The following is a 25,898-nucleotide window of genomic DNA, read 5'->3' as shown; positions in this document are numbered from 1 at the left end:
TTTCCCTTTTTTTCTTTTATTGCTTATATGTTTCCACTATTGTGAAGGTCTTGAGCTATTCTTCCACACTTTCAAATGACAGTAACATCAATCATAATTTCCAAGAGAGCTACAAGATATTAGATACAGCAGGTAACAGTTACTAGAGAGAATCACCTTTCTGGGGAGGAAGAAGAGTGGTGGGAGTTAAGGTCTTTGGTACACCAAACCTGTTCTTCACACACACCCACACACCCCCCCATTCCAAAGCAATAAATACAAATAAATGATGTCTCAAATTTTTCTGTTGTTCTATTAAATTCTCTTAAATCCAGAAGTATCATCCCTAAAGAACCAACGTGAGCAGTATTTTATGCTGCATATGGCACAGTCTGTGAGAGTTCCTGTAGGTAACAAGAAAAATCAAGATTGTCTAATAATTACTTTTTCTTCCAAAACACAATGAATTCAAATACATTAAGTCTTTACAGCACTGTTCTGCACTTTCTATCAGCTGGGAAGATTGACTAAAAACCATCCTCTTCTAACCTAACTGAAGACTTTATTTTTAACCTGATTCTGTAAGAAGTAATTCATGAACACATTCTGGTTATTCACAAAGTTCTAGTTCCATACACATGATAAGAACAAACAACAACAAAAAGCCCTTGTTCATGGTTCAACCCCCTTTCCGACCAGCACCTAACCCAAAGCTCCTTCCCTTGTCTTTTCACAAGGCTACATTCCCAATACTTGCATTTTCTTGATATTGCTGGTTGTCCTGCTTTCTTGCCTTTACTTCCTGCTTCTTAACTTTTTCTACCTTTTCACCCGTCTCTCAACATTTCACGTTAACAGTAGCCACAGGAAACTCCATACAATTTTGTTCTGGGGTATGTGTGGTTTTGGGGTGAGAAACCAGGTAACTCATGCTCTGAAGATTTTTTCCAGAAACCACTGAAGTCAACGGTTTAATCCAAGCAGTAATAGCAGCAGTGGATACATGTGTTAGGTCTTGGAGGTTATTTTGGTTGGTTGATTTTTTAGAGTGGATATTAAATTGATAACTTAAATCCACTGAACTAAACTGAGCTCAAGAGGAGTAGAAAAATTATCAAGTCTTATTTGCGAAACAGAAGTCAGAGGGCACTGAACAGAAAGCTCCTTTTCTTCTTCCTATGTTGCTGACTAATGGAAAAGTAACATATCCAATGCAGAAGCAAGCTCCACAGAACTGGGAAGTAACCTTTGGTCATAGATTCATATAAGAAGATTCATAGATTTCATATAGGAAGAGACCTGCTTGTATTATTCTCACATCCTAGTGTGAACACTGTCCTCAGAAGGTCTTTAGAGTGTGCAAGATGAACTGTTTTGCTGACTGCAGGTAACCACAAATTTCACTCAGGTTGACTGGATCTTGTGGCAGTTACCCCTTTTCTGGAGGATTTGGCTTTGTTTTCCCTTCTTTTTAAGCCTAGTTTGTTCCTATGCCTTTATCTAGCTATGCTTTAAGCTGTTTGTCTCTACCATACCTGGAGGAGGTTTAAGTTGAGAAACATCTCTAACCTATTCTCATTTTCTTCTATGTCCCTACACAGCAGATGCAGTATCAAATAACTTCTTGTGCCATGCATACTCTGATACTTCTCTAGTTGGAAACTAGGTGGTTTGATTTGCATATACATTAAGAATAGAGTTTTACACTAGAAGCTTCTATAATTTCTGCTGTCCACCATCATCCCCACATATCTTCCAGCATTACTGCTTTCAAAACAAGTTAAGAGTAAGTTCACTTTGGTCTGCTAATCTAGTCAGGGAAAAATAAAGTAGATTCGAGGCTTGGTACAAACCCAAAAATTGTGATCAAACTATATAGTTAGTAAATTGTTTGTCTAAATCTTTCATGTATGATGAAAGATTATTATCATAATTCATTAGCAAATTACAGACTTTGTAATGCAGGCAGTCACAAATTTGGCTTTGTATCAATCATTTTAGACCAGCTGGGTAGAAATTAACACAACTCTGGGATACATAAAATGAAGTGCTCTTTCATTTTTAATTCACTGGAAACTTTGAAGGAAAGAAATGGAAGCTCTTTCAAAAATGTCAGTTTTCCCTGGTTTTTGTAAATTATTCCATTTCACTGTAGAGATCTAAAGATACAAACACACACAGAGAGTATGTAATTTAATATCCCAGTAACTGCTCAATCAAAATAAATATAATATAAAGTATACATAAAAGAAAAAGCAGTGCAGTTTAAAAATCCTTTTCTTTCATTGTTTCTGAGGCAGTCATACACATTAGTGATCACCAGAAGAATTATTAAACAAACACAAAAGCTAATAGCCTAGCTACTCACAAGATACAATATTGTCAAAATTCCTGCTCTGAGATTTTTCAGTCTACCAAGATGACCTTCTACAAAAATGCTTGTTTTGATTATGTCTACTTTGCCTAAGCTACAAGGCTGTGTATAGTGACAGCTGCATTTGGGAGCAACTTAAAACAAATTTTATCTTAGTGGCACCTAATCCAGAGACTGGTACAAGCAGCATGGAAAAGTCAGTGTCAAAATTAAACAATGAAGGCTTTTCTAGGAACAGATGCTTTTTGCCTGCAGCTGTAAAAACCTTAAAACAATCCTATACCCTACTGTCTGGTCACGCAACTATCACAAAGCAAGGCATAAATTTTGCCACTTATTGCAAATGTTTGCCGAGAGCTTCTATAACCCTTTTTAAAAACAGTAACAGGGATTTCTTGAGGGTGATTATGAGGCCATTTTATCCTTTAAATGAGTGCAAGGCTCTTCAATTTATGCCCATGACTGTGGTACAAAAACAAAAGAATAACTTTTCAAGTTCATGTTTTACACAGATACAGGAACGTAACTGAAACATCATAAGAACCAGTTTTACTAAAGAGATAGCGCACTGTTTCACTAAGATGTTATGGACCAGAGACAAACATCATTCATTCACATTTGAAATGGCAACTGAGTATTTTCTTTGCATTGTAATTACAAAGCAATGTAGTGCAGCACTAACATTACACTGCTGCTAAGATACTGTTGACCATTTTGGTATCGTATCTCGACAACTACTATGTTAAATATCCTCATCACCTCAACTATCCAAAAAATTTCCTCTTTCTATTAAATGAATGCACTAACTAACTTTAAACTGAAATATAAATTCTTAGTGAAAAAAATTGTTACTCAATGTATAAATCATCAGTTCCCATTAAGTGAGCAATTTACAATGGCAAGAATTTAGCTGAGCTCCACATGAACTGATGGGGGTTTTCAGATTAGCTTCTGTTGTGTATTTAAAAGTGATAGCACCAACATGATTTACATAAGTACAATATTTTCAAACATTTTCTCACCAAGCAAGCACTCTAAAATTGTGCAGTGTTTCCTTTCTTACTCAAGTTAAAAAAAAACAAACAAACAAACAAAAAACACAACAACTTTTCCAGAACAACAGTTCATTAGCACCTCACTATTTATAAGTATAATTGGGTTGTTTGATGAGAAAACATGAGAGAACACTGTGCCTACTGTAATTTGCACAAATACAAGTTTCATTGTTTGAAAACAAATCAGCAATTCAACGATTGTTGGGTTTTTTTAATATAAGTGTATATCATGCAATAATAGAAGTGATCATGTTATAGTTAACATAGGATAGAAAGGTTAAACCATGCTCTAGTACACTTTAATTTACAAGCTGTAAATTAATTTTTTTAATTGCAAAAAATGCTAACTTTAATTTTTCATTTATGATTCAACTAAATATAATTTACACAGATAGCTGCGCTATGCTATTTAGCTACAGAGTACCGCTTTCCACCTTTAAATAGCACATGAACTAGGGACATAGCTGTTTAATATGTTTATAAAGCTGCGTAGGTTTTCTTCATTTCATGCTAACACCATTTTAATAGTTAGCTTTATGATAGAAGCCTTGCATTAAAATTCTTCACCCCGAAAGTAAAACATAGCAAATATTCAAAATCAGAATAGCAAGTGACGGTTTTAAGTGCAGTTTTTAAAAAAGTCAGGGTTTTAAATTAGGTCTTGATCCCCAAAATCCTTAGCATCCTTAAATTACACAAGCAAAGCCATTCAATTCAACATGATTACTTCTAAAATAAGGACAACGCACATGACTGAGCATTTACGGAGCCAAACCTATAACCAAAATTATAACAATGACTCCTCATTACTTTCAAATTCAAATAAATTGATCCTTATCCTTTGAGAGTTTCTCTCAAACCCAACTACGCTTACGTATGGAGTGTAACAGAGACAGAGAATGAGTGAAAGGAAGACGGCAGATATAAACATACACACAAAACTAGAAGCGCTGACAAATCGAAAGCTAACAGATGTGTGACTTCTAATTAGTTATAATAATCTGTGCTTCGATGCTATTGGAACATGCCTCACCTTCCCTTGGAAATCAAACAGCTTCCTTTGGAGTTTTTAAACTCTCTGGGTGCTTCTAAATTTATTCAAGAAAAAAAACTTGCTTTCAGCAAATTTTAGATATCTACAGTGATAACTTTATGAAAGGAAAATATTAAATTATAATTATCCTAAACAGACACAGTCTTGTGAAACTAACCCTACATTCATATGAAAATACAAAGCATTGACTATAATGAATTTGATTCATCCTTGGACACAAAGCTTTACCACAGTAAACTCAGTCAACTGTTGCTCTTGCTTTTATATTCATAGTACTTAAATAGCGCACTTTAAAACAAAAAAAACTCCAATTGGCTTTTCATACATCCACCCTCCCCAAAAATAACGCACTTGAAAAACCCAAATGATATGAAAAGGCTTCAAGGCCTCTTTTCTCCTTTTCACAGCACTTTTTTTTTATTTCTGTTTGCAGTAATCTGCCTTTCACTTTCTCATTGCTACAGAACAAACGAGGAGGCTCAGCACTTTGAAAAGGGGGCTCAATGTGTAATGGGTCCACTAGAATTAATTTAGTTGCACCAAATCCATTGAGCAGTGAGGTTTTTTTCTCTTCTCAAATCATTTTGAGTCGGATGCAGCCCCCAGCCTTTGTAATTCTAGTAAAGCACTTAAAGTGCACAGTAGGTGTTCATCAGGACCATCTGGTCAAAAGCAAAACAAGCTGCTGATTTTGCCTTTGAATAGAATGAAGCAAGTGTGAATTAGTCTCTTCAATTAGCACTATTACAACCTGTCAAGTGCATATTGTAAAACAGGATTATTACAGTATTGGTCACCAGTGCAATTATTTACTCTCTGCCTTTTCTTGCATATAAAAATGTCCATGTTTACTAGTTTTTGATAACTGAAGATTGTTTCTTTAATGATATGCACATCCAAACCCACCAAAACCAAATTACAGGTTATGAAACATATTCTGTCAGGGATATATTAAGCTTCATAATTAATAGAGAAGTAGAAGAGTGCCCTTCCTTTATCTCTTATTGCTGTTTCTGTTGCGTAAAAAGAAGAATAGCTATATGCCTTTATCAATACGATCTCTTCGAAACATTTTTTCAGATATTAATATATTTTAAGTGCCTAATAAAGCTATCACTTTTGAACAGTTACATAAAAAGTATTTTCTCTTTATTTCCCAAGAAACTTCCTTTTCATATAATTCCTAACACATGACCATTTCCAAAAAGTTTATCAAGGATTTCTTGCAGCAAATACATTTCAGTTTAGCAATGTGCTGGATTTCTTCAAAAGAAAGGCAAAAAGACAAATCAAGAAGTTGATTTAGCTTTATAAAAATAGATTTTTCTCTCCTTGTTTAAAAAGTCAAAACCTAGCTTGCTAGCTGGTACTCATTTACCACCGTAGAACACTGAGGCTATCACAGCGATAGACGTTTAAATTATGTATACTGTTGTCATGACTCACTATAAATTTAATATAATTTTTTACACAACAGATTTCTTTAAAAAAGCAAACAAAATGTTCAAATTTCACAAAAAGAATATACATCTCTTGAGTATCATCAATATAGCAACAATGTATTTTACTAGTTTCTCTGACACCAAGAGAATAATTGAACAATAGTGTAGAATGTTTGTGCACCTCCTATAAAATACCAAAAAGTGTTAGTTACTGGTTTTTATTAGCGTAAGAATAGCTTTCAACAATTTTAAAGCAAATAAAAAACATCAAAATATAATACAACTGTTTCTGAAACTGTTAATGTACGTACCATATTTGGATATGACCATATTCTGATCTCTGGCAAATGTATTTTATTGTAATTACTTAGCTACAACATTACAAAAAAGAACATTATTCATATATACATTTTGTGTCCCCATGCCAACATCTGACCTTTACTGTGGATGATCTCACTCAACAACAATTGGCTTGAAAATATTTTGTAGAGATACCAAAATTCAGATTTGAAAAAGGTACAAGACCTTCGGCTGGATTATTTTTCTGCATGCTGAAGGTAACTCATCTGCTTACCTATATTTATATATTACATTTATTTAGGCCTTTTAAATAAGGTTTCTACTTGCATGTTTTATAAATGGTGGATTTTATCTTGTTTCACATTCATCCACTCATCAGAAAAAAGTTCTAAAAAATTCAGTACAAAGGACTCCAAACTGTCATTAGGGTCTGTCAACACAGAATTTATAGGTATCTCAGCCCAAGCAGTTGTATGCAGAAATAGTTCCTCCTCCTGTCTGGAGTGCTATTGGATACACTGCTTTTCATATTCCACCTTAGCCAGTAAGTCTATAGGGAACAAAGAACAAATATATTACCTATCACAGGTGACAGGGATGCTAAGCAGCTAGCCTCTGATTAAGTTATTGGCTAAAGGAACAGAATAAAGAGCAGATGCAGCTATGCAGAGGCAGCCAGTATTTAGGGACCCATCTTCTTTGCATTGTTTGCACAGATTTTATGTTTTACTAGGACTTATAGTGCCCGGTACATGCTTTACCTAGTATTCTCAACTGCAATCTCTAGCAGTTACAAAATAAAATCACCGATCTACAAGAGGCCTGAGGTTTCTGCATATTTAGCTCGTCCACCCTTTAGCAGCCACAGCTTGTATACACTGGATACGTCTGTAATCCTGCACACAGGAATCACAAAAAGGCTTCAAAGTCTACACCAAAAGTAAAACAGACAAACAAAAAGAAAAACCTTGGTTTTAACAGTTATCCAATTTGCTAAAACTTTTTGATTTTTTTTTTCCTATGTCACTGACTAAAACAAGAAAAAGTGTGGAGCACGCTATTGTGACAAGAACTCAAATACAAAAGTTTTTCACAAATTAGTTTGTCTGCTCCAGGATGAGAACACAAACTTGTTTTCCATGAAACATTTAAATATTCCCCACTCTGAAAAGGGCCATCCTTCCTTTCTGTCAAATAATATAACTACAACTTGCAAAAATGAAAAGTAGTAGAAAGTTCATTTCTAAATGAGAACAAAGTTTGTAAGAATAGACAGAAAAAAAATTATATTGAATGTGGCAATGCCTCGTAATAATTTAGCGCATAGCTTCTCAAATAAAAAGTTAAAAATTCTCTCCAATTACGGATAGCCTCTACAAATTATCTTAGCAGAATAAAGAACAAGTATTCAGAGAGAAAACTCCTTTTAGTCTTGTATTAGGAGTTCAGTTCGTTAGATTTGTCCTTATTTAACCATATAATACATTGGAAATATATTAATTTACAGTCTCCAAACTAGCACAAAACCTACTAATTTCCACTTTAAAATGCAGATCATGGAAAAAAGTAACTATGGTATTTCCCAGAACAGTAACTGCCCAGAATTAATTTAATACTGCAATTTTACGAGAACAAACAGATGTCAGAAACCTGTGACACAGATTAATTTGCAATTTCGACCAACATGTTATTGTTAACTTTCCAAGTTAGCAAGTCCTCTGCCCAACTCACAAACAACAACAAAAAAAATCCAATATCCATAATTTTGGACAAGTTGGGTTTAATTTTTTATTTCATTTCTGAAGATTCCCTATAGGCTCATAATCCCACATCAATATAACTGAATGTAATTTACATTTTTTAAACTGAGAAGTTAAATCTAAATACATAAACAGTTGATGCTGTAGACAAAGCATGTTAAAAAAAAAGCATTTTTAAGTACCAATTCAACTATTGAATTAATAGACAAGACATTGTGGAAGTAGACATAAGCACTACGGCTTCAGGCTTCTCTCAGAGAATTTTCTGTCAAGATTGTTTCCTCATTAAACACCAAGATTTCTTTGAAAGAATAATTCATCCAAATATCATTTACTATTAAACATGCATTCTAAACAACAAAAAAGATGACAGAGAACCGAAGCAATAGTAGTTTACGAAAGCACAGCTGACAGTTCACTAGATTTTGCATTTAATCCATTGCAAAATATTTATGACAGTTTTGAAAGGGTGGTGGGGTTGGGGTTTTGGTGTGGTGGGTTTGGTTCTTGGGGTTTTGTTTGTTTGTTTGTTTGGAGACACTTGGAAAAAATATCTATTCCTTAAAATTCGCAGTACTAATAATAACAACAAACTAAACAACTAGCCCTGGAGAGACAGTTGCACCCAACTGTGGCAAGCAGTAGAACATTTATAGAATTTTAAATATTTCTTTTAATAATTGATGTAGTCATTTTGAATCTTTCTGCATAGGATATAACGTGTGAGTGGATTGCATTAACACTGCTTAAACATTTCAACTTGTCAGTATGGCCAAGTCGATTTCTGAAATATTTGCAGTATTTTCCCATCGAAACAGTAATAAAGGTAGAATAAATATATGCCACTGCTTTATAATCACTGAACATTAATGAATATTTTATGTCTTTTTAAATCTCCCTGTTTAATTTAAAAGGGTGAAATTAAGTCTCCTCCCTGCAATATGCCAATTATCTGTAAATCAAACAATAACTTGGCCATTATACTCCTTTTTGTTAATATACCAGAAGCTAATTTGAAAACACTGAACAGCATTTTTAGGTAATAATTGAATAGTCCTTCCTGCCCTCTTGTGGTTGGCAACTGCAACTCACATAGAGCTTTTCCACGATTACAAAAATATATCAGAAGGAAAGTAAACTATTAATTTGTTAAAGTGTGAACAAGAGAGTGAAACAAAAAAAAAAAATAAATCTAACAGTCCCTGGAGAGACGAGGGAGATAAAAGAAGGAAAGATATCGCTGATTACTCCAAATCACACAGACTAACTAGATTCATCAATCATTTGTTACAATGCTCACTCTATGCTAAAAGAAAAAAAATTAAAATAAAAAGCCATTAGGGAGCTAACACACAAAACAGTGCTTGTTTTCTGTAATTAGACAAATGTTCGCCAACTCTTTTACCTTAGCCAAATCCCCAGTGACTTCCACGAGACTTAGCACAGACAGACATATTCACCTGTTCAGCATCAGCTGCACAAGAAGGTCTGAAGTTCTCTTTTCATTTTAGCCTCTGAAATTCTCTTTTCATTTTAGCCTCTGAAATGGTCTTCAAAATTTTATACACTCTATTGGATGTAATACTTAGATAACAAGACAGAAAGGCAAAGAAAGGTTTGATGCTCATGCTGGTTATGGGGTGGGAGGGGTTTTTTGGATTTTGCTTGTTTCATGGGAAAAACAGTAACTGACTTTTAAATTACATCAACTTTATATGTTAACATGTTGACCGTAAGCTCCCATTAACTACAAACAAGAAAACTTCAGCACATGTAAAGGCAGCCTAGATTCCCGTGCACTGTCACAGTTTTCTGGTTCCTTTAAGCCAGATAACACCCATCAGCAAAGTAGTAACTGATATAGCATAGATAAAAAACAAACAGAGAATAGGTATGTATGTGTTTTCTTTTAGAATCTCACCATTTTAAAATTAAAACCAAATATTCTGATCATTTATTTCCATAAATATTCAAATTATTTTTAATTGTAAAGAGTCAGAGCTTGGCCCCTCAAAAAACAAACTGATGGACCTATGTTTGTTCGTTTATATTACCAAAAAAACAAAACAGAAGGTACTATAATAGGTTTAAAAAGGTAAAGTAGAAAACAGGCTTTCACACAGGGGAAAGATCAGAATTTAGATCTTAAGAATAAATAGGATTCACAATGAAAACAGTTAATGATCATTTTTCATTGTTGTATGAGATATTGCTCCTATAGCTAATATTATGCAACTTAAAATAATTCTGTCTACAATGTCAGCACAACATGAAAAGCTTCAGTAAAATCTGTTCAACTCTAAAAGACTGAGAGAAGTGTCAGATCAATAGCAAATATACATTTAATTTGAAAAGCAAACATTTAATCTCAGTATTTTGTAATGTGAAATCTGAAGATTCACATTTCTAGATTGTTTGTCATGTTTCGAGAAGTTGGTGGGTTATATGGAAAATAACATCCAAAACATCTGGTATAGATATGCCATGGAGCACTAGACAACAACCTTTGGCTTTAGAAAGGAGTTTTAAAAACATGTAAGGACTCCGTGTTCTAAATTCAGAGAGTTCAGAGTCATATTAGAGATACTTGTTCCTACAGGACTTAATTCTGCCAAAGTTCTCTACAATATCACCCCTTGCTGGCCATTCTACAGAATGGCAGCGATGTCCATTATACACAAAACCATTTGGCTATCAAGCCAGTAAGAATTACAGCATTATGATAGCAACTACTAATGGTAGAGGTGCCTAAAATGGAGACGGAGCTGTTTAAAAGAAGGTAAGACAGAGGGACCTTCAAGGGGCTTAAAGATAAAATGTAATTGGAATAACTGCCTTTCCTCATCACTCTAGAATAACGCAATAAATACTCTTTGTATATTTTGCTACTACAATGAAAAAAGAAATATATTTTTTGAATAATTTAAAAGAAAACCCTTTTTAGGTCAAGTTCGTTAATCAAATTACAGCAATCTTGATGATCCAGTTGATTAAACCAAAAAAAGCCTAATAAAATAAAGGAATATCCATCAAGACCATGTAAACCGTCTTTAACAGAGCTGGCATTAGCTATAATGAGCTACATTTATTCTTCAGCTGTGAAACAGCACTCACCTCCTGAATGGTACTGCTTCCTGAGAAGTTGAGGTTGTACTCCCGCTGGACTTCTCGATGGGTGACGATCAGCATGAAGTTTTGATTTAATGACTCCTGCAGGGCCCTGAAATGGTTGAAAGAAAAACAAGAAAATCAAGGACAAGCATGTTATAGCTTGTTTTACAGTTAGATGCAAAAACCCCAGGGTACCCTAAACTCTACATGGACAAGTCCAGGCACAACATTATCATCTCTCTTTTCACTCTTAAATGCAAGGAAGCATGCTGAGAATGACCAAAGGCCATTCCTGAACTCCTTCCTTAATAAGGCGACTGCAGCCTTTAAAGCTCTTCTAATGTTAAGTATTCTCAAAATAGAGAGTCACATTATCTTCACAAACATTGAGTATATTTAGCACTCATAATGCCATTAATACCAGGCTTGTAAGCATGTTGATGACCAGACAAAATATCAAGCTACAATGCACATTAAAAACTGATGGTAAGTAGAACAAGGCAAAGCATGCTCCTGCTTCTCTAGGGTTACCTGAAGCATAAACCAAACAGAAATTCTTCCACTTAGTTTCATTCAAAGCACATAAACCCAGCTAATTAGAACTGGAAAACTAACCACAGCAAAATTTCTCATGTGGGTATTGAGCATTTAGAAAAGTTAGTTCTGCTCAAATTGTTTTAAATGTATACTAAAACATCTTTAATCATGTGAATTAAAAAAAATAATCTTAAGATACAGATTAAACAGGCCAACTATATGTTCATATTATCACAAACTTGGGGTTTTTTTTGTGATTTTCCTGGTAACAAAACATCTGGATGTTAACAAGGCATCCTGTTTGCTTAATGAGGTACAAAATTATGCAGCTATCTACTTTTGAAAATAGAAGGCAGGACTTCTGTTATAGAAACGACAATTACAGCTGTGTACAAGCTTATATAGGCTACAAAACTGCAGCAAAATTATAACATAGCTTGGATTTCTAAACAATATTTATGCAGACTTGACCTGTTCAGTGGCATACGGAATTAAATTGGGCTTATTCGATTCTTTTTTTTTTTTTTATCACAAACTCTTAAAAGAATGACAGACTGGGGTTTTTTCCTTGTATCTTCACTGTTCCATGACACTTCAACATGCCATTCCTCTTAGCAATAAAGGACAAATTCTGTATGCAGATGAGCACAGCTGTATCTTAAGATACAAGAAGACAAGAAAGCCTGCTAGATTATTTGAGACCTGATTTGTTAGTTTTAACTTCTACTGGAATTACTGATCTGCAGTTTTGCCGCTCAGATGGTAATGAACCCATGCAATATTCACTGGATGCTTTAGCAAGAGATGCACAATTTGCTTTAACATCTCAAGAAAAATTACCTTACAAAAATATCTTCACTCAGCAACTTAATTTGGATTCTGTGACATCTTAAACATAATAATCACATACTACAAAATAAAATCACAAAGTGCTATTTCTCATCTTTTATGGTTTTCTAATATGTAAGATAAATTTAACTCATTGTCAATGCTAGGTATGATCAAGTGCATGAGAGACACTACAAATGTAACTGAAGTCAGTCATCTATGTTGAACATGAAATTAGCTCCACTTGTCACAAAATCTTGTAAGAAAAGGCCTAAAAAAGATTTTTAACAGTCCTACAGAAGAGAAAATAAAGTCCTGAAAAGTTGCATGCCTATTTTCAAAGGAAGTTCTAAGGTAATTCCAATTTGATTGTTAGCAGCAAGTTTAGCATCGCCATAACCGTATTTTCTTTTGGCAAATATTCAGTAGCAACCAAAATATCCTGCTGTGCTTTTTCAGATTCTGATTTTTTTTATTTATTTTCAGCAAATACTGGAGGCGAATGACATATTTAATTGCTCTGAAAACATTAATTACAGCATATGTGAATGGCTCTGGATTCCATACAGAATCACACAAGGCTGTTACAGCTATCTGAAAATCTGTAGATGCTAACTGATAACATGACTCATGTTTTCATTCTGTAATTGATGTAAACATAGAATGAAACAGGCTTGTTCAACCAAACCCTCAGTCTCTCAAGGTATGCACGATACACACACTCCAGTACTATCCAAAATATAGCATGCTAATGAAAAGCACCTGTTTGTAGGAAGGGTTTTCCACTTCTCTATTTCATCTGGATGTGATAGCAGAGAGTATTTAGAAAAGGAAAAAATACTCTTCAAATACAGTTAATTTCAATGAAGTGCCTTAAAATTAAAAGCCTCAATTTTTGAAGTAACTAACAATTTTGTCACATCTACTCTTTGGATTTGTAAACAGCGTAAGCTAAAAAAAAAACCTTGAAAAAATGGGGGAAAAAATTGGTTTTGAAAGTGTTATCAATTAAAGTTTACAGTTAATTTTTCACATTTTCTTCAGAAAAATAATACAATGAGGAATATTACTTCTGCTTACACAGAAATGCAGTGGTCAATGGACCCAATCCTTTGAGCTCCTCTATCAAAATTTCATATGGTCTGACAGCCATAAGACCTGAATCATATACATTAGAAAGTCAATGGGAGGAGGAATTGATGGGACACCTGATGAGCAGTTTGTGCCAACAACTTCCTACACGTGCCAATGCTCCGCTGTGGCATGGGGTTGATTTGAACACGTAGCTGGACACCCAGTGATGTCAGTCCCCTCCCATACTAATTTTGTCTACCAACTAGGGATGGATTAGCTCAAATTATTTGTGCCAATAGAATTCTGCTTCCAAAACATACCTTGCCCTTAAAATTTTATTTTTAGCCATTAAGGCTATGATCAAATGTACAAAATAAGTGTATTTAAAGGAGACTTCTCATTGACAGTAAGCTGAATCTTAGTCTTACTTCTTTTCAGGTGCGCATAATTGTATTGAGAAGACTGACTTTGAACACAATGCACATTTCTAAAATTTTGGCTTCAGTGTTTGCAGCAGTTTCACTTTGCTGCAAATGTTATCAGTTGACTACAATTTCCAACATCTGCATTAAAAGGAAGAAAAAAAAAAAAATCAGGGCTAAACCCCAGGTCCCATTAAAGTTAAGACAGATTTTTTTTTTCTTTCTTTTTTTTGTCATCAGTGCTAACAGAATTTAATTAATCTGAGAATTAATTAGTGGGAAAAGAAAATCAAATTCTAGAAACAGGATTAAAGTAGGCCACTCTTATCAGCACCACTTCCCCCCTACCGCAAACCCTAGCTTTCAAAAGTATTTGCTGATAGGTTATATACTGCCATTACATTTTTTTTTCTTCAGCTGAATGATTATGCATTCACTATTCAACACAGGAGGCAAGGGAACTTGATGGTATTTTGGGGCACCAGTCTTCCATTAGGGGAACTCTGCCTACAACCAAAAAAGAAGTCCAAGACAGAGAAAAGAAAACAGACCTGAGCACAGTCATTGCTTTGAACAGTTCTAACAAGAGAGACTTGGACTATTTTAGGATTTCATATGGGTTGCCTATATAGCATTGGTTATCGGCATTATCACAACGCATAGAAACCGAAGTGGTGGACCAGGATTCAGCTGGGGTTGAAACTCTACAATGTGCAAACAAAAATCCTCCTTTTTGAAACTTAAATTTCAAGCAACGGAATTTGCAAGAATTTTTTTTCACTGAACTCAAAATATCAAAACTCAGTTAAGAGTCTGGACAGAGTTTATTCACTAGCTACTCCATCCAAATTCCAATACAGCACAATTTATCAACCACAATTCTAATAACTTAAGAATAGAAACAGTATTTAGCAAAAAAAGTGTAACTGCAAATAATGTCAATCTTAGGGGACAGCAACTGTTCAATCAGTCTACACAATGCTGAAGCAAGATAATATTAGTATTGATATTTACTATATTTTAAGCTTCCATTTTACTGCTTTTCTATTTTTCTTTAACACTTAATATATAAAATAGATTGGTTATATCTATTGTTAAGTGACTGCCTTAATGCTTCAATTTCTGATGTAATACTTTGGGTTTTCAATAGCATTTTTCTTTGAAATTTTAGTAATATTTTAAGCTTTGAAACCAAAAGTATAACCTTAATCAATCATCAGCAAATGTACCTCTTTGTTTCATTTCTGTAAGTTTTTATGAAATATATTCAGTACTTCCTATTAGGCAATATCTTTCTCAGTCACATGGAGATTTCCCCCAAAATCTCTGAATTTTATATAAATAGGTATGACACAAGGTAATTAACATTTCCATCTTAAACTTACAGATTTATACAAGCTCATGTCAACAGAAGTCCAAATTTACTGTAATTACAGATTATTTACATTAAAACAAAATAAGAAATCAGTATGTAAATGTAATGTTTGTTGTAGCTAATGCAGCAGGAGGTGGTAGATTAGGTTCAAACAGCAATCAGTTAGCAAATCTGGCTAACATGTAAATGAGCAGAAGCCCTTTTGTTTACATTCTATTGCATTTTAAACTTCAGGATTTTTAAACTGTCTCATGAGCAGATGTGAAAATAAAACGTTAATCTTACCATTTTTATTGAAGCTTTCAAAGTAACTAAAGCAAGGCACTGCTCCTGTCCAGCTAAACAGACAATACTAATAATTGGAGTTGCAGGTTACATCGTTCTTAATTAACACTCCGCTACAGTTGATAGCGTACAACAAGACACCATGCCACGATCACCACTCCTCTGCAACAATCTAACATACACACTCAGCAACATATGGACCCCTTAGGTCAAAGATGGGACTTTTTACTCCTATCCACACAGATGACTACATTTCTTAAATAAATTACAATTGCTTAGTAAAAATGCATTATTTGTAATAATCACCAAGCTATGTACCTGGTCAAATAACACCTAACTGCTTTGAATCTTCCAATGATTCATTAGGTATAACAAAATATCTAAGACTTTCAGCTATTTAGCCAAAAAGTATAAATATAAAACACATCATACACATTAAAGTGACAATTGAAGAAAAAATTGAGAAAAAAATGCCTCCCAGAACATGCAAGATAGAAAGGAGAGATGATCAGGACCACCTAGCTCCGTGGTCAGACTCGCATGCCTACGCTTTTGATGCTCCCCTCTATTGCAGTCTTCAAAACCTTTTCCCTGAACTGGGTATTGACAGCTTTCAAGAATCACCCGAAGCAACAAAGGGAAGGAAAGTCCCTCTGAGGAAGTGAAGAATCTAATCTGACAAAGCTGGTGCAAAGGATCTCTCCTCCCCTTGGACAACTAAATGATGGACATTCTTTGGCACCTTTCCTTTTAAGACTGCTTTCCAAAGGAAATAATGTTTTTCTCACCCACGTGTCCCACCCAGTAACTTTTGAACATATTCACTAGTTTCAAGGAGTTCTGACAGCATTATAAAGGTCTCAAAGATTGGGTGTAAAGCAACAGCTGGGTAGAGGAAAGGAACCCAAATTACTACCCACTTTACTAAAAGGTTGCAGTACAAACATAATATTTTTATACACCGTCCAGCCAACTTCTAACCAATGATTACAGAACTACCTACAGTATGTGATGTCTCCTTTCCTTCGACACTACTTGGCTACCAGCTGGAGAAGAGAGGCAGGGCAAGCTGACTGTCTATGCAGGGGGAAAAAATAGCATAGGTGGTATAAAATACATGGGAAGAACTGGAGGCAGTGTCAGAGGTAGGTGAGATCATGGGAAGCACGGAGGGAGAGGGTTGAGTTACTGCAGCCACCGGGATGAGACAGGAATTCGCTAGAAATCAGGTTTCATTACGTCCACAGCTCACAAATCACGTTGTTATTGTTCTGGATATCATTCATGGACAAGTATGGCTTCTCCAGCTGAAATTGTGGAAGCAGGGCATGTAACCCTACAGGTGGTATTTGACATTTAAATTTAATCTTTACACCTCAATTTACTAGCATGCAGTAGTAATTCACTGGGTTTCTATTACCTATAAAAGCTTTAGATATGCAACTGATGAACAAAGATACCCTATGAGATTTTTGCTTGTTTAAACTGCAGGATCACTTTGCCATTACATTTAGATGCTAGTTTTAAGTCAGTTCTGGGTTAAGCCCATTCAGTCTGTCACAATAAACTGCAGTGTCTACGTACCAATACGTTGGAAAAGGAGTTTCAGACACTGTTCTCCCTCAATGTCAAGAACAGGCACAAACTGGAATTTATAGAGCTGTGACCAGACTGCTCCTTTTAAGAAGGGCATACACATAAAATATCACATACTGAAATCTCAGGCTTTTCAAATATCACTTTCTGGACATATTCAAATCACGACTATTTATCTCCAGTTCAACACAGAAAGCATTTGAAGAAAACGACAGACAAACTCACAAAGTAAGAGGCAAAGTTCCTTAACATCCATTAATAATAGATGTGAGCACGATGCTTTTAAAAATTGTGGGTAACAAACTAATCTGAATAATAACTGACCTAACAGTAGGCAGTAAACAGTGTAACTGGGTTTGGTACATTGCTTCAATTAGATGCGTTTTGATCTGCACTGATGCTTTAATTGGAGGCAAGCCTCCCCTTTCATCTAGAATTTATGACTTCAGGGAGATAATCCAGCCTTCAAATTATCCTTGTTTAAATAGCCACTAATTAATCATCGTTTGCTGTCCCAAAGCTACCAACTTTATCTTAAAAATATCCAGAACTAATCTCCACTATGAAACAAATATAAACTGTAAAGGTAACAACAACTTTGATTTTACTAGCAAGTAAAGTTCTTTTAAACTATTCATCCAATAAAAAACACCTAAGAACTGTTTCTAAACAGTTTGTTGTTATACAGTTTATTGTAGTTGCAATAAACAACATTCTTCAGACCCCAGTTTTCATTCGCGAATCAAAGACATTCAAATTACAATATACAGGGATACATGGGTAGAAAATTTTGAAATTGGAAATGGATTAAAAAAAAAACACCCAAACAATTAGTAGCTACAGTGTTTTTCCACAGTATTTTTACAGTCCTTCAATTAGCTGCTTAAGTACAATGGTTTAGTGTCTTCACAGACAACTGCAGCTCCTGTGTGCGCATACAGAGCACATACAGTTCACACACAGCTCACCAGCACTCTGCTCTCTCTGTTCCAGTGCCACTACTCCCTCTCCTAATGCTTCTTCTCTTTATTTTTATAATTCATACCAGCATTCTTATTTCCTCCACGGTTATGTGCACAAGTACCTTTTAGTAACACATGAAGTACTTTTTAGTCATTAGGAAACCAGTTACTTATTTCTATTGATTGTCAAAGAATTTCCTTCACCGGTAATACGACTGCATTTGTAGAATACTCTCAACTACAAGGGCAGAAAAACAACTCCCTCTTCAGACAACCTGAAGGCACTCTAGTCTAATGATCATGCAATTTGACCAATTCCAAATGCAACCCTCCCTGCTGGCTCGCTGGCGGGAGCAGCGCTGCTCCTCCAGGCTCAATTACTGGGCACCCTCTAGCGGCTTCCGAATGAAAGTCCTCTTTTCCTGGTAAAGACAGCATACAGGTCTGCCTTCGAGACATGGAAAGGCAGGAAAGAAAACAAGTAAAAGTAATCACAGTAATTGTAAATTATTTTATAAGAGTAAAGATTCCATTTTCCATAGAATAACATTTCATTTTCAAACCTTAGCAATATTCACTGACATATGAACACTCACCGTTAACTTTTTGAGTATTCAAATCAGTAATAAAAGATGCTCTGCTCAGCTAGAGGAAATTAATTATTCAGCCTATCCACATACATTTTAAAAGTCGAAGAAGGTAAGATAAAATAATGTAACAAACATTTCAGAAATAAAATTCTGATCTGCTGGCAATGATTTATACAAGTTTACATTAAATGAACTAACATAATGCAGTAACTTACAAGAGGTCAGCTCTCGTTTCCACAGAGACTAGACTTTTGTTAGAGTCACTGCATCTGGGAGGTGTAAAATTCCTAAGTGGTTCATATACCACACCAAGGTTTTAAAAAACTTAACAACCTTCTTTTCAACAATGAGGTGCTGAGGTAGTTCATCGCAAACCTTCCTAGAGCTGTGAAAATGCTTTGTTATTTACTGTTTGCAGATTCCTGCAAGGATACATGTGGCTTCATAAAAACAGTACAAAACCAAATCATACAAGTAGAATTTATGGCAAAAAGACTTACCCAGAATGACTTGAAGAAGGAGGAGGCAGGTCAGGTGTTAGAACATAAAGACTATTATTTTTTGGCAAGTGTAGAGTTTTTAAAACAGTCTGAGGGGAGAAAAATCATTATAAATATAAAGTATTCACCAATTCTGACATACTATTTTATTTCTTTTAATTATTGATACTTATCTACAATATCATCAAATACTTTGTTTCAAGATATACTATTAACCCCATAACACCCTTTTTGTAGGTGGGCCATGTTATATATAAAATCAACACAACCTAAAGTGATTTGTCCTGATCTTTTTTGCTCTGTTTTACTTTAACAGTTCCTTGTATGCCACCTGAGACATCTAACACTGCTTGAAACTCACAATTCTTGCATTGTAATCCCCACCCACAGATGATCAGTTTCAAACTCTGAATTCAGTTAACTGAAAACACAGTTGAAAACTTACACTATCATCTACATCTCCAGTCTTCCACCCTTTTAACAGCATTTTAGATGCAGGGATCTGAAGTTCATTTTCTAGAATATGTTTGATATCTCCTAAAGAGAAAACAAAGAAAATATATAAAATATACACACTTAATGTTTTGTTTCAAACAGTACTGAGTTATAGTCAAAAAACAAGAGCAAGGAAAAATTTACTATGAAAACCATTTTTAGTCTAGTTAGCCTTGTAACATATACTTCAAACAGTAAAGGACAAATGAAGCTAAGAAAAAAAAAATCACATAAAGCATGAATGATTGGAGAATCATATGAGGATCTGATGATTTGGACATATATTTGAATAGTTCTACACTGCGCACACTAGACACACACATTTGCAGATGCATGCTATCTGGAGCAATGGACTTTGCCAGCAACAAAGTGGGTGCATATTTTTGATACCCAATTCTATTATCAATAGTCCTGACCTAAAGAACTGGAGTATTCATACAATTTAACTGTTCTGACAGCTTCTTCAATGTTCTGCAGGTTTCTATGCTCTGCTCTCCCTGTAGTTATTATAGTCATAAAATAATTCAGGCTGGAAGGTACCTCAGGAGTTCACCTAGCCCAAGCCCAGCTCAAAGGTGTAATTAAACCAGTTTAGTCAAGGAGCTGTCCAGCTGACTCTTGAACACCTCTAAGGATGGAAGTTTGACAACTACTCTGGCCAACCTGTTCCAGTACTTCACCACTCTCAAAACAAAACAAAAAAAAAAAAAAAAGAAAAAGAAAAAATCTTTTTAATCTAATGGGAATTTTCATTGTTATTATGGTGCACCTCCAAGAAGAGTCTGGCTCTATCTTCTCTCTGTCCTCCCAGCAGGTAGCTGTAGACAGACATAAGGTCTCTCTACCTTTCCCATTCTCTTCCCCAGGCTGGACAAATCCAGTTCTCTGTGCCTCTCCTCCTTTGTTGCCATGTGCTCCAACTCCCTGACTATCCTTGCTGGCCTCTGCTGGACTCACTGCAGAATGTCAACATCTTTCTCATACTGGGGACCTCACAACTGGATGCAGTGCTCCAGATGCAGTCTCCCAAGTGCTGAATAGAGAGGAATAATTATTTCCCTGGATCCACTGGCTACACTCTCACTAACGCAGCCTAGGACTTGGCTGGCCGCCTTCACTGCAAGGGCACGCTGCTGATGCACCCCTAGGTCCCTTTTTTTATAAAGTTGCTTCCTAGCCTCTCAGCCCTCAGCCAGTTATCAGATAGGATAACATGGAGTTATCCTATCCCAGATGCAGGACTTCAGCTTTGCTTTCTTTGAACTTCATGAGGCTCCTGTCAGCCCATTTCTCCAGGGTGTCCAGGGCCCTCTAAATAGCAGCCTTGCCCTCCAGAATATCAGCTGCTTTCTCTGATCTGGTATTCTTTGTGAACTTGCCAAGAGCGCCTACCTTAACAACCAGGTTTTTAATAAAGACCTTAAGCAACATTGGCCCCAGGATCAACTCCTTAGGGACATCCCTAAAGTAGTAACTGTTCACCAGTCAGACTTTGAACCCAGTAGTCCAGGCAATTATCTACCTACCTTATCAGCCCACTTATCCAGTCCTTATCTTAACAATATAACTGTAAGACTACTACAGTAGAGCATGCAAAGGCCTTACTACAGTCAAAGTGACATCTACCACTCTCCCCTCGTCCACAGAGCCAGTCATCAAATCCCAGAAGGCAAATAATGTTGATAGGCACAATTTGCTCTTAGCAAATCTGTGCCAGCTGTTCCAAATAACCGTCTTCTCTTTCCTGTGCTCATAAAGGGCTTCCAGAAAGATTTTCTCAATAATCTTCCCATGGACCAAGTTCAGCAATCACCAGAACAGGAGGTTCACATTTTCCTTAGCCTTTCTTTTCATGTCGATGTACTTAAAGAACACCTTCTAATCTCTCGGTGGTTTCAGGTCTACCTGAGCTTTGGTCTTCCTAACTCCAAACCTGATTATTCTGGCAACGTCTCTGTATCCCTCCTGGGTAGCCCATCGCTACCTTCCACCTTCTGCGTACTTTCTTTTTGCATTTAGCTTAGTCAGAAATTCTTTGTTCTTCTGTGCTGGCCTTCTGCCATGCTTGCTCCTCTTTCTCTGCATGTTGGAAGGAACTGTTCTTGTGCTTTGAAGAGGTTGTCCTTGAAGATCAACCAGCTCTCTTGGGCCCCTTTGCCCTCCAGGGCAGTCTCTCATGGGATCCTGCCAAGCAGATTCCTGAAAAAGCCAAAAATCTTCTTTCCTTAAGTCCACGCTTGAAATTCTACCATTTGCCTTGCTCACTTCTCTCAGGACTTTAAACACAAGGCTACCCTCCATCTTTATATGCCAAGATACAGGCAAAAGTTCCACACTGACTGCCTTCTGCCCTACCGTTTAATCATTTATACCTGAAAGAAGTTAATAAGAAAAAATAAAGTACTACGGCTACAAAATTCTCCTTTGATCAGACTTTTGCGCTTTGCACAGATACAACTCTGTGTAGTGGAGCAGAAAATGTGCAATACTATCAAGAACTCAAAGGAATCACCACCAGGTGGCACCAGCCAATACCATATCGAATGCTAACAAGACAAATAAGGATCGAAAGTTTCCATTTCAAAATTTCATCACAGATATCAGGCTGCAGCACTCAAAACTGTTTTCATCAACTATTTCTTCATGTAGTTCCTTATTTTGCTCTGTACAGAGTCTTCATTAAAAATGAAAAACAAATAAAAAAATACTCTTCTTCCTTAGCAAAAGTAAATTGCTTACAGTTTGGGGAATGTAAAAAATAACATGGTCTGCAATACTAACAATAGCATATTTCTAACCTACTGTTACAAAATGCATCAGTTTTAGGATAAAGACAATAAAACAGATAAAAGACATCTTAATTTGCACAAAAGAATCAAATAAAAATTGAAAAAACAATGCAATGATGCTCTTCACACTGGAAAGCATTCCTTAACCTTGTCACTAATCCTGCACAGAAAGAGATGCCACACAGATTCAAAAAGGAAATGCCAAGATCATCCGCTTATTAGTAGACTGCATCTACACTAATCCTACCCCAAATTATATTTTCATGCATCAACTTAATCGGTAATCTCCATTTTGTTTCTGAAGCAAGTTCATAAGAAAACTAGATTTCAAAATAAGTATTTGATAGATCACTAACCTTTACAATGGATTAGTGAAATTTTGCTTTTTTTAAAGCTGCAAAGAGATGTGAAAATGGTTAGTAGCTGTGGAGGCTGCATTTTCTGGGGGACTTTTTTTTTCTTTTTTGAGGGATTCTGTTTTGGTTTGCTTTGCTTTTTTTAAGGCATTGGATTTTCCGGGTTGGGTCTTTTTTGTTTGTTTTTGTTTTAACAATTTTACCACAACAGCTTTCATTTCATATTTACAAATCCTTACCAACTGTGGAGCTGTCTTCAAGTACTACATCCACATTTCTGTCTCTGTACTCAACCCTGAAGTCAAGCATTCGAGGTTGTCTTTCCACTATTTGTCTAGATGGCACTACATGGCGAAATGCTGAGGATGAGGAAGGAGTTGAAGAAGCTGCTGTAGAATGACCTGCAGGGCCATAAGCTGGTCCATGTAAAGTCTCTCCACCATACTCACTGAAAGATATGCAGATAAGAAATTTTAAACAGAACAGCTTGATATATTTAAATAAAAGTTAGCAAATCAAAATGAACAGTATTATTCACTTACTATGGTCCACAGCACACACCTCTTGAATAAACTACACTGTCATATCTGAAAATACTGTCTTATTAATAATTAGAAAATAACTTTCATACCAGCAATATCAACATTTCAGTGACTTAGAAGTGCTATCGGAGAACAGCTTAGATGACAAACAAGCATTTAAGTCATTATTTCAGCCTAAAGTTCACTATGTAATTAATATCAGAATTATCTTGAGAAGAAGGATTATTTCCTGTTCCAGGAGTGACGTAACCATATAAAAATTGGCACCATGGCAACAAACAGCTTTCTACATCATTGGGCTAGTATAAAATGAGAAATGAGAATAAGAAATAAAGCTTAAAATAGTGCACATGGATTGGTATTTTCTAAGACCAAATTAGTGGAAAACAAGTCAGATATGAAAATAGTCATGTACTTAAGGTAAATAAATTAAGGTAATGAGGTATACAATGCAAAAAATACCTAGAAGTACAACAATAATGCAATGCTGAATTCTAGCTTGCCTTTAAGTTCAAAATCCTTCAAGCCTCCTGGACATTCATAGAAGAATGTCTCCATACCTCGCTCAAGGATACATACAGCAATACAGGTCAGAATAAATTTGGAAACCCCTACTACCCAGAAGCACTTCATTCCCTCAGTAAGCTTCTCCACAAGAAGCATGTAACTGGGATTAGAAATAAAGGTAACAAAACATGAACTTTATGGAAATTACTCAGGAAAAAAAAAACCAAACTATGATGTACAGAAATTAAATTTGGAAGGCAAGAAACTTCACAGGGTAAGCCTAGAGCTTTGCCTGGTAGATGTTCTTATCAGGAAGATTATCTGTGCTAGGCAGTTACAGGATATCATGATGGAGGATGTAAGCTAGTAAAATGTATGCACTGGAAGAATGGAAGCTGAGCAAAGAAGGATTTAAGAAATGCTGAGATGTCAGTTGTCTTATTTCCATTCTTAAACAGAACTTATTTGAAAAACGCACTCTGTCCTTCTTGAAAATACCACAAGATATCCCCATGTCTCAATAGAAATGCTTCTTATAGCAAGTCAAATCTGTCATCTAGAGGAGGCCTGAACTTAAAAAAGCATAAATGTGGCATGCATGTCACAGAAGTGCAGAAATTGTACACAGCTATCGCAAATCCCATAATTTGAAAAAGAAAAACATGTTATGCTTGTAAAACAAGGGGTTCCACTTTTCACATCAGCAGGCTCAGATGGATGAATTCCCAGCTACAAAGACCCACACTCAAAAACCCATGTTCAAAGGTCAAACACTCACTTCAGAGGTCTAAAGTGCACAGGAAACAGTCTTATTTTCACGATTAAAAAAAGTATAAATACCGAGTGATATGTTACTCTCTTAAATCTAATGGCCAACAATGAATTAAGCACTGTAACCATTTTGTTAACAGATCCAAGAAGCAATGAATATCCTGATTCTCAGGACTGGATTTTTTATTTATCTTTTTTAAACAACACAACTGAATTATAAAACAAAACATTTTTTTCCCTTCAATAAATTGACTTACTTCAAGTCCAGTTGTATTAATTCTATTTGATTCCACCACAAAAGGCATCCTACATACCTGACTGACAACCTCTAACGGAACATAAAAAGCCTCACATCAGTAACATAAGCCTCATCTGAAAACCACTGGAAACTAGGCTTCTAAGTCTTCTGAGCCTCCTTTTAAACCACGTTTTTTGGGGGGGGGGGGAATTAAATATTTGAAACACATTTGACTGTCTAATAATTTCTAAAAATTAATAAATTAGTGTGGAAGAAAGCTGTAAGTAGACACTGGCCCAGCTTGTTATCCAAGTCAGGCACAACCACTACCAGCTCCTTCCCCCTGACCACATGGTTCCAAGCATTCTGGTACTTTGAATATAAATGCTTTGAGGACAGGACTTACTAACATGGGCAGAAAGAGCGCTCAACACAACCGAGACTTAATCTCAAATGGACTGGGTAGGTCTTATGGTAAATAATCATCTAGTAACTTTACTGAGCAAATACAGTTTTATCCTGAATTAAAACCTGACTCTATTTAATGATAGCTTTAGTAAATATTGAGAGAGATGCCAAAACACCATTTTAGAATCATACAATCATTATGGTTGGAAGAGACCTCAAAGATCATCAAGTCCAACCGTATACCGAATGCCACCATTATGTATCTTATATCTACATTATGTATCTTTTCTCATCATTAAAATAAACTTTTTAAAATAGTACACTGAGTATTTTTCTAAACAAAATTTTAAACACTATTTTACTGTCTCTCTCAAGTAGCTCAATTCCTGTTCTGCTGTTCTCAATTGCCTCATCAGCACCTAGAAGCTCATGCTGCAGTGACTTCAAGATATCCAGGCATCAGTATACAAGCCCAAATTTAATTCAGAAGCTGAAAGAAAATCAATAAAGCTACTTTTAGAAGGGAGCAACCTTACTTTATCTAACAC

The 25,898-nt window shown here is 35.6% G+C and overlaps 1 protein-coding gene across 1 annotated transcript in view; it reads right to left on the bottom strand.

Annotated features, from left to right (window-relative positions):
• Window positions 1-25,898, bottom strand: part of LOC104161681 (FAS-associated factor 1-like) — a gene marked incomplete at its 3' end in the record, with an annotated part of 86,788 nt that overhangs the window by 24,197 nt on the left and 36,693 nt on the right. Inside the window, exons 4-7 of the mRNA XM_009700198.1 lie at window positions 23,124-23,332; window positions 19,690-19,781; window positions 19,245-19,333; window positions 11,079-11,184 (exon numbers count right to left, since the gene is read on the bottom strand). Coding sequence (XP_009698500.1) covers window positions 11,079-11,184; window positions 19,245-19,333; window positions 19,690-19,781; window positions 23,124-23,332 — 496 coding nt within the window. The remainder of the gene's footprint in view (window positions 1-11,078; window positions 11,185-19,244; window positions 19,334-19,689; window positions 19,782-23,123; window positions 23,333-25,898) is intronic.

The sequence above is a fragment of the Cariama cristata genome, unplaced genomic scaffold (assembly GCF_000690535.1).
Source record: "Cariama cristata isolate BGI_N322 unplaced genomic scaffold, ASM69053v1 scaffold22915, whole genome shotgun sequence".
In the NCBI taxonomy this organism is placed as follows: domain Eukaryota; kingdom Metazoa; phylum Chordata; class Aves; order Cariamiformes; family Cariamidae; genus Cariama; species Cariama cristata.
Note: the sequence above shows the minus strand (reverse complement) of the source record. Positions and strands in the feature narration are given on the sequence as shown.